This window comes from Diabrotica undecimpunctata, chromosome 7, assembly GCF_040954645.1.
Source record: "Diabrotica undecimpunctata isolate CICGRU chromosome 7, icDiaUnde3, whole genome shotgun sequence".
In the NCBI taxonomy this organism is placed as follows: domain Eukaryota; kingdom Metazoa; phylum Arthropoda; class Insecta; order Coleoptera; family Chrysomelidae; genus Diabrotica; species Diabrotica undecimpunctata.
This window is the reverse complement of record NC_092809.1, coordinates 60,802,545-60,817,815: the sequence shown is the minus strand read 5'-3', so window position 1 is coordinate 60,817,815 and position 15,271 is coordinate 60,802,545. Positions and strand designations below refer to the sequence as shown.

Below are 15,271 nucleotides of genomic sequence, written 5' to 3'. Positions count from 1 at the left end.
TGCATCTTTGCAAATATATTTTTAAACACTATAGGGAAGTATCAAATGAATTTTAATACAAACGTATTAAAAATACCAAGTATTAGGTTACACTGAAAAGTTTTTTGATGGTAACAGAAATAAAAAGATAAATTGTATTATCCGAATTTATTTTCAAGTCATTGTGATATTTGTTTTAAAATTAGGTAGATTCAAGGGGCAGTTCGGTAGATAGGAATCAAATTCGGTAGATCTACCGAAAAATCGGTAGACGGAACAACACTGACTGTAAGAGTTCTTTTCCTTGTCACCTGTCGTGTGATGTGATTGTGTTCAATGTGAATGTGTTCTGACAGCCCTCAGCTGCTCTGATCTCTTCTTCTTTTCTCAGCCGACGTTCCCTCACTTCGGTAACACAGTCAACCCATGTGTGGCTGGAGGTTAACTGTCAATCTGCCACATGCCTCCCCTCCAGTGAGGAACCTGCTGGTTTGGAATACAGACCACTAATAAGGTTAGGTGATCTGTGGTTTGGAACGGCTATTAGCAGAGATATGTAAGACTTACAGAGATATGTAAGACTCTCTTACATATCTCTGGCGGCTTTGTTGACTTGTGTTGCTCATCAGACGGTTGGCATATGCATGTTCTTTCTGCAACTGTTGGGCCGCTGGAATATATGCTGGTTTGAGTCGGTCCATGGAAATTCGCTGAGGAACATTTTGAACATCCACAGTTAAAAACTTATCACTTCGTTCTAACACTCTAAACGGGCCGGTATAGGGAGGTGTAAGAGGAGGCTTCACTTTATCGGTCCACACAAACACATGACTCGTAGTCTGTAGATCCGGATGGACAAAGGCAGTGCGGGCTGAGTGGTTGCTCGTCGGTACAGGACGCAATGCTCCCATGGTCTGACGTAGTCGTTGGACAAAACTATGCTCGTCGGGTGTAAGAGCACTAGGGACAAGCAGCTGTCCAGGGAGACTCACTTTGGTACCATACACTAACTCGGAGGCTGTACATGCAATGTCTTGTTTGAAAGTGTTTCGAAGGCTTAGCATGACCAGAGGGAGGGCTTCAACCCACGATTCTACGCGACAACTTCGGTTGTAATCTCCGAGATACCTCCAAGACCCTCATCTGTAGTCTGAGCTTCGGATAGTCGGTCATAGTCAATAGTAATGGGTGCTGTGATAGCGTCTACTTCAAGTCGTGAGAGACAATCGGCAACGATATTGGCTGCGCCCTGTATGTGTCGAATATCGGTCGAGAATTGGCCAATAAATTCTAGTTGACGTATCTGTCGTGGAGACTGCCGCTCATGTCGCTGTTGGAAGGCAAACGTTAAAGGCTTGTGATCAGTATAAATGGTAAACGGCATACCCTCAAGAAAATGGCGGAAGTGATGTATGCCACTGAATATGGCAAGCAACTCTCGGTCATAAGTGCTGTAGTTTCGCTCCGTCCTAGAAAGCTTTCGAGAGAAGAAAGCGATGGGCTGTAGGTGTTCACCTATAAGCTGTTGCAAAACACCGCCGATGGCAGCATCTGAGGCATCAACTGACATGTTCAATTGGGCATTTGGTGCTGGAAAGACCAATTCAGTCGACGCGGCCAAGAGTTCTTTTACCTTGGTGAAAGCTGCTGCGGCTGCTGGTGTTAATGTTAGTTCTTGCTGCTTTTTCTTTTGCTGAGACAATAACTCCGTTAGTGGTATTAGCTCATTGGCAGCATTAGGTAACCAACGTCTGTAGAAATTGAACATACCCATAAATCGTCGTAGCTGTCGATAGGTCGTAGGTTGTGGAAACTTACGAATCGCGCTAACTTTAGCCGGTAATGGACGAACGTCAGTTGGGGATACCGTGGCAGCCAGGAAGTTTACTTCACGTTTACGGAATTTTGATTTATCCTTGTTGATTTGACATGCAGGCCCGAAGTAGATACAAACTGCCTACAATAGAGAGACTTGGAAGAGGGAAGAGGAGTCCTATGTCCAGAATTGGACAAGAGCTGTATAGATAGAGAAATAGAAGTAAAGATGAAAAAGTCTACGAACTCGAAGAAGACATGTCTAGCAGAGGTAAAAAGAAAAGGGGAACACATCCCGATAAAGAGATAGACGAATTTTATGAGAAAATTGCAGAAACTAGCATGAATTATCACAGCATGTATACGATGATAATAGGAGACTTAAACGATAAGATCCGACAACGACTTGAAAAAACCGAAAACTACATAGGACAATAGGCTTTGGAGTTAGAAATGAGAGAGGAGAAACCTTGGTTAACTTCCTACAAGCCCACAAATACTAGGTAATGAACACATTCTATTAGAAAAAACCTCAAAGAAAGTGGACGTGGCTATCCCCAGAAAAATTCGGAACGAAATAGATTACGTACTGTGTAACAAAACAGATATCATACAGGACGTAACAGTAATAAATACGGCGTCAGTAAGTAGCGATCACCGAATGGTTAGAGCCAGATTAGAGATAAAACATAATAAAAATAGAAATAAATTTAGAAAAACTTGGAAAACTAAAATCAAATATAGAATATAAAAGAAATTTAAAACCCGCAAAAGTATTAAATCTAGATAAACATAGCTTAAATGAAATCAATGGAGTCATAACAAAAGAACTATTAAATGCAAGCTCAGAAGTGGCAACCGTTAACAGAAAACGAAAATAGAAAATAAGTGTAGAATCACAAAAACATGCTGAAACAAAGAAAAGATCTTCTGAGACAAAACAAAAGAGACACTGCAGAATTTAAGGAACTTAATCGAGTAATAAGAAAATAGATAAAAGAGGACTTTAAAAAACATCAAGAAGACAGTATAGAACAAGTCATAGAGAAAAACCGAAGTCTCAAATGCACCAAACCGAAACTAGGAAAGAAAAACATAATAACCATTAAAAATGAACAAGGACAACTAGAAAAAAGTAAATCTGATATAGCAAACTCAATTGAAAAGTTCTATGCCGATCTGTATCGTTCCAGAAACGATCCCCCTAACTCCTCAAAGCAGAACTTAAAAAGGCACATAACAAATGTCAACTCAGAAGTGATGCCCGAAATAAGCCACGAAGTAATAGAAAGAGCAGTAAAAGAAATAAAGCTCCTGGAAGCGATGGAATCCTAACAGAAATGCTAAAGGAAGGCGGAGAAGAAGCCATCACATATCAAAAAAACTATTTAATAAATGTCTATTCGAGAAGATCAGAAAAACTCAGAGCAATGGAACGACAGATGCTGGGTATCTCACTCAAAGACCATAAAACCAATGAAGACATTCGTAATGAAACAAAAGTAAAATATGCTGTCGAACAGGCAGCTAAACTGAAATGGAAATGGGCTGGACATAATGAACGTCTTAAGGATGGGCGATGGAATAAAGAAAACGGGAATTGGCGGTCATATGAAGCCAAAAGACCACTAGGAAGACCGCAAATGTGCTTTAGCGACGATATTAAAAGAACTGCAGGAGCAATGTGGAAACGTCCTACAAACAACAGAGATGAATGGCGAGAATTAGGAGAATCCTATATTCGGCAATCCGAATAGAGAGAAGGGCTTAAAAAAATGCGATTGGGTAAAAAAATTTGGAGTTAATGGGTTAAGGATAGTAAGGGATAAAACTAAGAGCACAATTAAGAATTTAGACAAATATATTTTTTTGAAAAATTCGTACATATATTACATGTATAATAAAAAAGTACAACAAATTACACAAAATTGCCTAACAAAACATAGGAAAGTTACCAAAATAATAATTTATAATAACATGGGAATATTACTATTAGGAATTAAAAGAATTGACAAACAATTGGACCAACAAATAAATCTTACATTTGATTACTATTTAGCTACTTATAATAAACCATAAACAAGTGTAACATATATAAATTTAAAATTATTTTAACTTGCCATATTGAGACGGTTATGGAACATAATACAGTTTGATTTTGTAGTCTTCCCAAGGTGAAAAATATTTAAAATATTCATATTTTAATATATTAATTGTACTTTTGGCAATTTACATTCGAAGGATAATCAAATTGCTGTATGACGTTTTTTAAATCTTGTTTCAAGGGTTTAAAATAAGAAATACTATTTTCTACTGATGGTTGTATGCTATGAAAGAAAACACTCATATATTGTCACTGTTCTTGTGAAGATGATTTTAACAAGTTCGAAGAAAATTGGCATTAGTGTTTTATTTTGCAGCACATAATAGTATAAAGCTAGTATAATATAACGAGAACAGGCTATGACGATTAATTTAAGTATGATTATACAAATAAATAAAAGTTGTAATTAAATACTGTATGAAAAGGTTGCGCAAATTTGATTTTTAGAATAGCGTTGTATAGGGCGGAGAAGGATGATTAATTATATCAGAGAATTAGATTTAGATGATAAATTATTGTTAAAATTGCCATATTGGCCACTATGTATCAGTCAAACTGTATTAGCTGTTCTTAACATGGTGTTCTTCCATGGAGAAATGGTGGGACAGCGCCGGTCGGGATATAGTTTTTTATGGCTTTTGTCGTTTGTGCTGTATAAGAATAATGTAATAGGTCATATCATTTAGATATTAGAGATCATGTAGCCTTACTACAAAAATCGCTTTCTTTAGTAGTTATTGTAACAAAATCTCCATAAGAGAACTAATGCTAATTATTTGCCATAAATCTAGACCCCAAACTCAAGGAAACTATATAAAAGAAACCTAAATATCTCGCCTTGTAAAATTTTTTAGTCAATTTTTATCACAAAATGCTTATTTGCAATCAGATCTTGTATCAGTCTAATGGTACGTCATTAATTTTGGGATTGAATTAAAGTCAGTGTCGTTAAGTAAAATTAAGACATTTTTCTAAGTGTCTTTAATGAAGAAGATATTTAACTATGCCGAAGAACCTTGTATTATGTCTCAAAACAGATTATGTAATCTGTGTTTCTATCATATTTAGTTTTCTTAGAGCCCAACAATGAAATCTTCATATTTTACAATCTTCGTGCACATCAATTCTATTGCTGAACCCGAATCCGTCATCAGTTTTTTCTGTATGCTGCAATTTTTGGCTGAATTAATCCCTGATGAATAGACGAGTTACAATAGTTTTTTATATTCAGTAAAATAATTGTTCCTCTTAGCAATTAACGATCCTTCAACACCTAGATGGAAAAATATATTTTGCGGTACATTTAAATTTTGTCAAACCATCAGTAGAAACTGAATTAATCTAACAGAGGAGCTCAGTATAGATTACAAACTTTATAAATGTTTAAATGTATATTATATGTACACTATTTACAGTTACATACAATGAACTTGCTTCTAATCAAAAAGTATAATAAATAATTAGTATTATTCGATAAGTTAAGTTGACCAAACATTTTATGATAAGGTGCGTGGAATGGCGTATTTTCGCCTGAGTTACAAGTCATCAAGACTCCTAGAACTTACGATGCGATTGGGAGAGATAGTTTATCCGGAATTTATTCCCAGGTTTCATATATTGGACCAGTTAAAATATACTACTATAGCAAGGGTACAAGCTACAAAAACAACTGGCGACATTAGTCAAGAAATAAAAAAATCTAAACATGAATACAGAATTAAGATTGGAAAGAGTGTAACTTATAAAGTTAATTTATTGTAAAGTATTGAGAAACACTACTATTTGGAAGTACTACACTTTCAAAATTGATCCCGACAGTAGATAGTGGAAGACACCAGATCAATAATAAATTAAGAATACAAAAAAGGATACAGATTTCATATTGAATTGAGCCGGCAAATGTTATTGATAGGGATATATACATATTTAAAATATTCCTTAAAAACAAACACTTGAATGAACTTCTGAAATAATTTGACTAAAATATGTGTAGCGACAAGCTAATTAAGAATAATTATTACTTTTCTATTCAAAAATTAAATAACAGATCTCATATTAAAATTTACATTTTCGCAATTGGTTATACACATGTGAAATAGAAATGACATAAAAATTGAAAGGTGTTTCTCAATATGTTTATTTACTACAGATATGCTGGACACTTTAATTATACATTTGGATACGTTGCATTCTTTATGTATGGGAAACGAAATATGATGTTGTAAGCAATGACATCAAAAGAGACCAGGCCGATAATATTTTGAGTTTATCGTCTGGCTTTTAAAAATCAAAGAATGTGTTTATAGTTTAGTAATCAATAGGTCACAATTTGCATCGGTCCGCGATACATACAAAAATACCTTCCCTTCGAGAATTAATTACGTTTTACGAAAATAAATATTAACAGTTTTTTTTCTACTTTTATTTGATTTTATTATTATTTTTATTTTGTTTCCGTGGAAAATAAGTTTATCACACACGCATCTACACAACCACGGAACATATGGAAGAGGTTCACAAAGTAACTGAATGAAAATAAGTTCATAAGTATAACCGGCGATAAATTGTCATAATTCGCATAATAATCTCAGACAATAATAATTTCCAATAGTAATCAACAATAAAAATATAAAAGATAAGATAAAAATAGATCTGAAACAGGGATGTATTCCCTCGCCCATAAAATTTAAAATATACTTCGTACACATATTTAGAAAAGCCTTAGGAGGAAACTGGAATTTGATTTGGACAGTACAGTTTTAAAAGAAAAGATTTTCAAAGACAAGAGAATCAAGTAATAAAAATCAGTAAGAAATATAGCCTCAACCTAATAAAAGTAGTTTTGCACCTCTAAATCAGAGTTTTACCAAAGGCATTTATTTTATAGAGGCTGAAAATTGAGGCATTAACAATTTTTTTTAAAATACCTCGATGTTTTCACCTATGTCAGGAATAGAACCAGGATTTTCCTTGTGATAGTTAAACACTCTATCGTTTAAGATATACAGCCTCAAAATAAATGCGAAAAAAATGGAAAGGGTAATATTAAAAAAAAACATTAAAGACTATCTTCGCATAAATATCTTGGCATTCTATTTAAAGAGAATATTCAACAGTCTTACTTTATATAGAACAAGCTGGACAAGTCTTTACAAAAAAGTGAGTGATCCTCAATAAACAAACAAAACAAAAAATGAAATCTTTTAAGCTGAGCTTGTAAAAAAACTCAGCTATCAACTGAGTTAGCTTAGGTTTAATCTTAGTGGGAGCTTAACTACCCTTCTACACGAACTAAGAGGTCTATTATGGCTGTCAACTGAGTTGACAGTCTTTTAGAAATCAACTGGTGCTAGACAGGAAATCAAATTTATTGTTGGAAAATGGAAATTATATTTATTGTTGGAAAATGGGCATCAGGGTAGTTACCAGGCTACGCAATCTGAGCGAATTGTTTGGACCGTCGACAACAGACTGAACGTAGAAGAATAATCATCGTCAATACTAGCAATATAAAGGGGCTCCTAACATTTTTAATGATTTTACATTTAAGTATAAAAGCATAATACTCATTTCTAAAACATTATAAACTAAATATGATTTTTTCAGTGTATTGATAAATTAGTATGAGCTCCTCTGTTTTTTCTTAAATAATATGGTAACGTAACATGAATCTATGAACAAAATAATAAAGAAGAAATGAAATATATTAAAAATACATACACAGAACATTTACGCTAAAGATGAAACCAAAGTAGATTGTTCTATTTGTTTTTCAATAAGTAATTTAGTTCACGATCTCCTTTATTTTCCTATGAGGTCTTCAATTCAGTGCATAGCAAAATTTTAGCATATTAAACAACAGCCTGAAGCTGTTACAAGAGAAGTACGCATGTACAAATGTCAAACAGACGATAAATATTTAACATACATCAGTCAATAGACCCATGATACTATGACTAACAAGATAGGATCTTCCCGTAGCACAAAATCGGTCGTGTTTGCGCATGCCGTCATTGGAGAGTAGAATTTGAATTCTTGTTAAAGTTAAATGGGATTTTTATGCATTCTGTGATGAAATTATTCAATTAGCAAAATAATATTATTAAATAAAGGTTTAATAATTACAATAATCGTACACAAAAGGATATCTCCAAACTATTTATTAAAGATTATTTATTGACACATACAAAAAACTGACATTACGAACGTGCAACTCTCCAATTACGTCACGACTTATGCGCAATATCTTATTTTCTTAATCATAGTATCATGAATAGACCTTTTGATCATGTGACGAGCACAAGCACAGCGAGCAATGTTGAAACAGCGGCAATTCAATAGATTCGTACTGTTTTGATCAACAACAAACTGGGAGGTAACAAAATGGTTTGCTAGAAACGCAGTATTATCTCCACAATTAATCATTAGAAAAAAATCGTTGATGGTGCTTCAAATATTTATAATTGCGTTGAAGCCCATATTTATACGCAATTAAAAAGGTGGCTCAAATGTCATGGACGACCATAAAAAGGAGGAATAAGAAGTGAGCTGGTTTAGAGGTTAGGCATCATTATTTGTTTACTATACAAATAATATCTATAATTTTAAATTCTAATTACTGATGCCAATCGATTTTATTATACTTTATAATCAATAAAATAAATCATTTATCATTTTAAAGCTAAAAATGAAAAATAAAATGCGTGTACTGAATAGTATTTAATACAAACAAAATATTGTAGGTATGGCACGAGATTGTTTTTAAGAAAATTTACAAAATAATATGTATAGTCTTTAAATGATTTATAGCGTGTATAACTCTTACATACTCTGTAACAACACCGCTTTGTTATTCATTTTCGTACAGATATCATAATAATCGATTAAAAAACATTATTTTCTAATTGGGGCACTTATTCCTTTATTTTCGTATTTCTTTTTTTCAATAACTATACTTTTTATATTATTTTTGCATTTTATTTATATGTTCACAATAACATGCTTGTTTACCAAAAACGGTATGAAAAAAATGTCTAATACTGACGTATGCGCACAAAAACAAACTGTGATGAAAATGTTTGCACAGTATCTCTTGCTTCTGTAAATAAATCAGTATAGCTGTAGGAAAAATATAATAATCTATTTCGGCGGAAAAATGGTAGGCTAACAGTAGAGCAACGAATTGTTAAATTTCACGTGCAACGTAGAAAAAACATTGCTGAAACTTATAATCCACCGAAATAAGTGTATGACAATAAACGTTTACTGCGTGATCGTGTTTCCGAGTGATTTAAACGTTTTCAAGATTAGCGAGAACACGATACATACCCGGGTCGCACGTCAGCGTCACTTAGAAATTAACGAAGAATGCGTACAGCAAGCTATACATAACTGTTTACACACGCATAGTGTGTGGAAATTACGCATTGTCTGTCAAAAGGTTCTGCTTTTTTCGCCGGATCTAGCACCGTGTAACTTCCACCTCTTTCGTAAGGTGGAATTGCATTAAAAAGGTCAATATTTGAGTCTGTTTAAACTGTACAGAAGAAAAGGCACGCGCCTGAAGGAGCTAAGAGAATAAAACTCTCAACAAACTTTCGAATAATGAAAGATTCGCATAGTGTGTTGTAGAGGTAGAGGATGAGTGTATATTGGAGATGATAATTAGTAAAAATTCATGGAATCAAAATAAAATGTTTTCCAGCGCCAAAATAGTTATTCAATAATCATATCTGTATGTAACCATACAAATTTGTGAACATTGTAGCGCTACCAAAAGAGATATGATACCATCTTTTTCTACCAGTACAATTATTAATACTACAATTATTAAGTCATATACATATTAAGCGGATAATAACGAATGATAAATCATATGAAAACGACGTCAGTTAAGTACAACAAATTGCTCAGATATTCTCGACTTTTGAAAAATTACCTTAAAAAAAAATTAACAAGTTTTATCTAGGAATTGGGGTGACGCAAAATATTAATGATTTAGATTGAAAGAGTTATGAAAGAATTACTTGATTATAGCTTGTATGGAAGTAAAAAAGAAGGAAATGATTTTGCAGATCCAGTCATGGGCAAGATACACCTTCTAAATAAAAGTAGCTTTAACAGTTGCCACGTTAAGGTCTTTTGCCACTAATGTCAAAATTGACCAGAATTTGTAATCCTCAAGACCTCCAAAAAATGCCAAAGATCGATGACGAATGGAGGAAACTTCAACAATACCAGGATATTCCAATAGAAGTCGAAAATCTGGTTGAATTATATTTTAAAGTGGGTTAAATAAAACATTTAGACGGTAATCCTCTATTTGCTAATTTGAGTGACTTTGCATTGTCTGTGTTAACTTAACCTAATTCAAATGCAAGTAGTGAAATACAATTTTTAAAATTAAACTTAATCCATCAAAGACTGGCGTTGCCATATGGCAAAACACTTCTTGAAATAATCCTTAGGTGAAAAGTTGAGACCGAAAACCAGAGATGGCGCTACTAGTTAGTACGTCAACGTTGTTAGGTTGGTTGTCTAATTTAGGGTGCTGCTAAAACGAAAATTAGTTTCTCAAATCAGGTTTTTGTGAGAGCTTATGTGAAATTGTTACTTCAAGATGAACGTCAGATTTGAGAAAGTGTAAAATAATGATACTAAAAATTTGTTTTAAGTAATATTTATAAAATATAAAGCCAAAATAACGCCTTTAAAATACTCCATATTGTGAGACCATTTCTTTTAGTTTTTATTTGTCATATTACATCCTAAATATGAGTATTGCCATATGGCAAAGCTAGGACGCATTATTACCGACTTTTATAATATACTGTTTTTTTTTTGGAAAATGCTGAACACTTAAAATAAGGCATTACAAATTGCGTACTATGATGACATAGAAGTGGACAAAATCTACATTGAACCTCCAGAGGGTGAGCTGACAGATGACATATTAACTTTTGTTGATTAAATTAATTAAAATCAATTCATGTTTTCTAGCATGTGCTATTTTTTAATCCTACATAATTATTTCTTGTTGTTTTAAGCATAAATAATGATTTACTTAATAAATTTGTTTAAAATTATTCTAATTTAAAAAAAATTAAAACTCAGTCCTTGATGTGTTCATAAAGAGGAAGTTCAGGAACCTCTTGGTAACAGACAATTTATATGGTATTAAGCATTTATCCCAATCAGTTTATCTTCAAAAGAGTGTTAATTTTACACTGTCAGAAATAATGATTAAAATTATGAACAGGTACAACCAATTTATACAATAAAGAAGCTGAGGATGAACTGCAGGAAGTTGAGTTCACATTAACTGAATAGTAAATATTTTTTTATATAAGTTTTTTTTCTTTTAAATAATTTGTTTACTCGACAATCCGTATTATAAAATACGATTATTTGAACAACGGCATACGATTTTCTGACTACGATGACGTGGCAACACTGTGTTGCACACAACTAGTAAACGAATTTGTTTGGTGGCCCTTCCTACTAGTATCGCTATAAAGTTTTAAATTTTAAAGTTTCTGTCACTTCCCACCGTTTAAAGTGCATATCCACCTTAAATTCTTTCCGATTATTTTCTGTTATTAATATTAATCTGTTAATTTTGGAATTTAAAAAAATAAGTAGTGTACCTCTGAAAATATGACTGATTATTAAAGCTGTGCGGAAATGACAACGTTAAATTGGATAACGTGCAAAAGATTTAGGAGGAAATGAACAATAACTGATTTTTTACTTTGTTAATTAACAATAGTTTTGCGCCCCAATACGCCTGCAGATAACATGGAGAAAAATAAATATATTCTTGTAATGACATAAAAGATGATTAGATTTTACAAAGATGTCAAATTTCTTAAGTCACCAGCTGTATCTACGAAAAACTCACATAAATGTAGAAATGGTACATGCACTCAAAAAAGTAACCTTCTGTCTTGGACTTAATATGGGCTAATAATAAAGGTTCGAAGATTATCATCAGCGTATATACTGCAAAACTAAAGTAAATACTATAATTTTATTTATGTTTAAGTACATTATTTTAATTGTAAAATTACTTTCACCTCTTTGCTTTCATCTTTTACAAAATTCTATACATAGAAGAAAATGGGTCTTTTGAAATTTAACATTACTTTTTTAAATTGAAATTGATTAAGGGATTATTTTATTGAGCTTTTCAAAGAGACCATTCATATATCAAATAGATTAGAAAAGATTTTAAAAATTTTGATATATGCAATAAAAATCACACTTAGCAATCTCTAAATTGTATATTGTCACCACGGTAAATAAAATCCTATCAAAGTTGTTTAAACCAATGAACAAATTACACTTCTGCAGATTGACGAACGTCACTATCTTTATCAGCCTGAAGTCTTCGTAGGACGGTTTCTAGTCCCTCGCAGTGATCACTGGATAAATCTACGAAGTATACTGAAACATAAACATTCGATCAGATTGCGATAAAGCGGATAAAAGTTATACATACTTATTACAAATAAATAATGGTATCACAAGTTACTAAAGGTTATAGCTGGAAAAGATGGTAAAATCTGCACTCGGCTGAACTCGTATTTGATTTTAGGCACTCAAAAGTACATATTTAGAAACGTCTTTGGCCAAATTTTTAGCTCCCTAGGTGGCCCCAGGGGTCCATTATCGTAAAAATGTGTTTTTTTCGAAAAATCTTCCTGTACTTTGCTTAAAAAAATCTGAAAAAATTCACGAATTCGCATTTGAATTCCCAAAAACTGATTTTTTTTCAGATTTTTTGGATCAAAATTAAGCTCAGGAAAAATATTTGAATCCTGCAAAAAAATATACGTTGTATTCTTTTGAATGGCAGGGTTAGATTTTCCATTTTCGATAAGGAAAATCTTCAAAATTTGAAAGACTCATTTTTTTGATTTTTTTCCCATTGTTTTAGCACATAAACTCAGCTGTATGCCAACAAATAACAATTTTATATTATATATTCTTTTGTTATTTCTAATAGCGCGATCCGGTTTGCTATTTTCAGACCAAAACATGCTTAAAATACGGCAAACCCTCTTTTTGATATTTTTTCAGATTTTTGGATCAAAATCGAGCTCAGGAAAAATATTTTTCAAAGAAGGGTTAGATTTGGCATTTTTTCTCCATAACATCCTTGAACACATAAACTCAACACATAAACACATAAACTCAGCTACTTTTGATCAAAAAACGATTTACGAACTACAAAAAAGTAAGTGCATTTTAAGAACTATCTCGACTTCTGATTTTTTTTTTTTTCGAAAAAACAATTTTTTGCAATAAGTGCCCAACCCCAAATAAAAATCCAACCGAATGCAGATTTTATCTCGCTATAGCCTTTGGAATTAATTTTTTTTTTAATCTTTAAATTTAAAAGGTAGACAAATTAGCATGTTTGCCCTATTAATAGCAATCTTTAACAAAATGACTTGATAACGTGTGTTTTCTGGTTATCGAATATTCTTCGTAGGCAATTGTAGGTCGAATGTATGGGACGCTTAAATTATTTCAGAAACTAACAGGTTTCCTTATGGCTGTAATATAATGTGGCTGATCGTATTTTAGTTGTTGTCGTCCTATCTTCCGTTTTCCCGATAATATGAGATAACTTTATTTTTTCACACTGACCAATTTATATATTTTATGACTTGATTTCCTGAGTAATCTTGAATATTTTGTAGTGCTACTTCCAATTTCTATATATATATATATATATATATATATATATATATATATATATATATATATATATATATATATATATATATGTTCTCCGAACCTAACAGAATTGTGCCATGGCGCGGGAAACGGGAACTCAAAGAATAAACTGCCATACACATGTGAAATTCAACTAACGTAATAAGAACAAAAACAAAAAATCAGTTACAAAGCCATAAACAGGTTAACTAATACCGGCAAAATAACCGTATTCTATTAAAAATACAAGCCAAACTATTAGTAATAAACAAATTAGTAGTCGAGGCAAGTTAATTGCAAATAAAAAAAATTAGAAATTTTATTTTAAATTAAAAACTGTAGAAATAAAAAGAGTAGAGGAGGCGGACACGCTGCAAAATGTTGTATATGCGGTTGTAAAGATCTTGCTGGTAACTAAATGGATCATATTTTGAGCAAATTTTAGGTAGGTCTCAAAAACCCCGCAGGGAATAGTATTCTCACCTCTGCTGTGGAATCTGGTTATGGATTATACTTGTTGATTGGGACACTTAACATCATAACAGAAAAGGCCGTCGTGTCTTGGGCTATGAAGATGACTTTGTCATACAAGTATAAGGTTAGTTATTAGTGAATGATATATGACAAATATTCAAATTATTTAACAGAAAAATATACCATGATTTATTTGAAAAAAAAACTTGATTTATTTGAAAAGTATATATTTCGTAGAAAACCGAAGATCTGACAACAACGTAAAAATATAAAGATAGGCTATAAAATATACAAATAGGTTATAAAAACAAAATTATTCTGTTAGCCGTTTCTGAAATAATTCAAACGTTCCATACATTGGTCTCAAGTCATATTGATTAATAAAATATGTACTTATATGGTTGTAAAAAAATACTTACAATTATTTAAAATATATCTAGATAGGCATCTGGCTACTACCAACCGAACGTTGGCAACTGGATCCCAACTTAGATCCAACAGGTGTGGCATAACTTCCGAAACGAATTGTTCTGGTTCTAAGGCCTCTTCTTTCAATATTTCTATGCACATAAGACAAAAAGTCTGTCTACGTTTCCATTTCTTCGAATGAGCAAATGTTTCAGCTAACTTTATTAAAAAACCTGGCGTTAAATTCGGTTCTGAAGATGTATACGAAATTATTTCAGTAACCTGCAAAAATTAAAATATAACCTCAAAAATTTTCAGCAAGAAATTATAAAATTATTACAAATAAAATATTCCCATTAAAAATAGTAAATATACTCGGTTCGTTGATCGCATTCCCAACTGCCAGTAAATTTAGTAATTATTTTTTGGTACGTTGGTTAAATTTTATCCAACTTTCAGTAGCTGGTAATTACTCTATAACCAAGCATATGTGCTTATTAGCCAGTATTAATATATATATATATATATATATATATATATATATATATATATATATATATATATATATATATATATATATATATATATATACAGTTTGTTCCGACAAAAGGAGAGAATTTAACTATTACTTAATAAACAAATTAGTAGATTAATGCAGAATCTGTTTAATCTCTTAAAAATTGGCAAAAACCTTTTTCCTCTGACTATTCAAAGAATATATGTTCAGATAGAAGGGATCTCATTTTATATAAAATACATTTTAATAAT

General features: G+C 32.1%; 1 protein-coding gene across 3 annotated transcripts in view; it reads right to left on the bottom strand.

The window, feature by feature from the left end:
* Window positions 1-3,637: 3,637 nt before the first annotated feature.
* Window positions 3,638-15,271, bottom strand: part of LOC140445406 (serine/threonine-protein phosphatase 4 regulatory subunit 1-like) — a 462,854-nt gene continuing 451,220 nt past the window's right edge. For all 3 annotated transcript variants that reach the window (XM_072537408.1, XM_072537410.1, XM_072537411.1), the window contains 2 exons: window positions 14,515-14,785; window positions 3,638-12,343 (listed from right to left, as the gene is read on the bottom strand). In XM_072537408.1, the coding sequence (XP_072393509.1) occupies window positions 12,237-12,343; window positions 14,515-14,785 (378 nt within the window). In that variant the 3' untranslated portion in view covers window positions 3,638-12,236. The remainder of the gene's footprint in view (window positions 12,344-14,514; window positions 14,786-15,271) is intronic.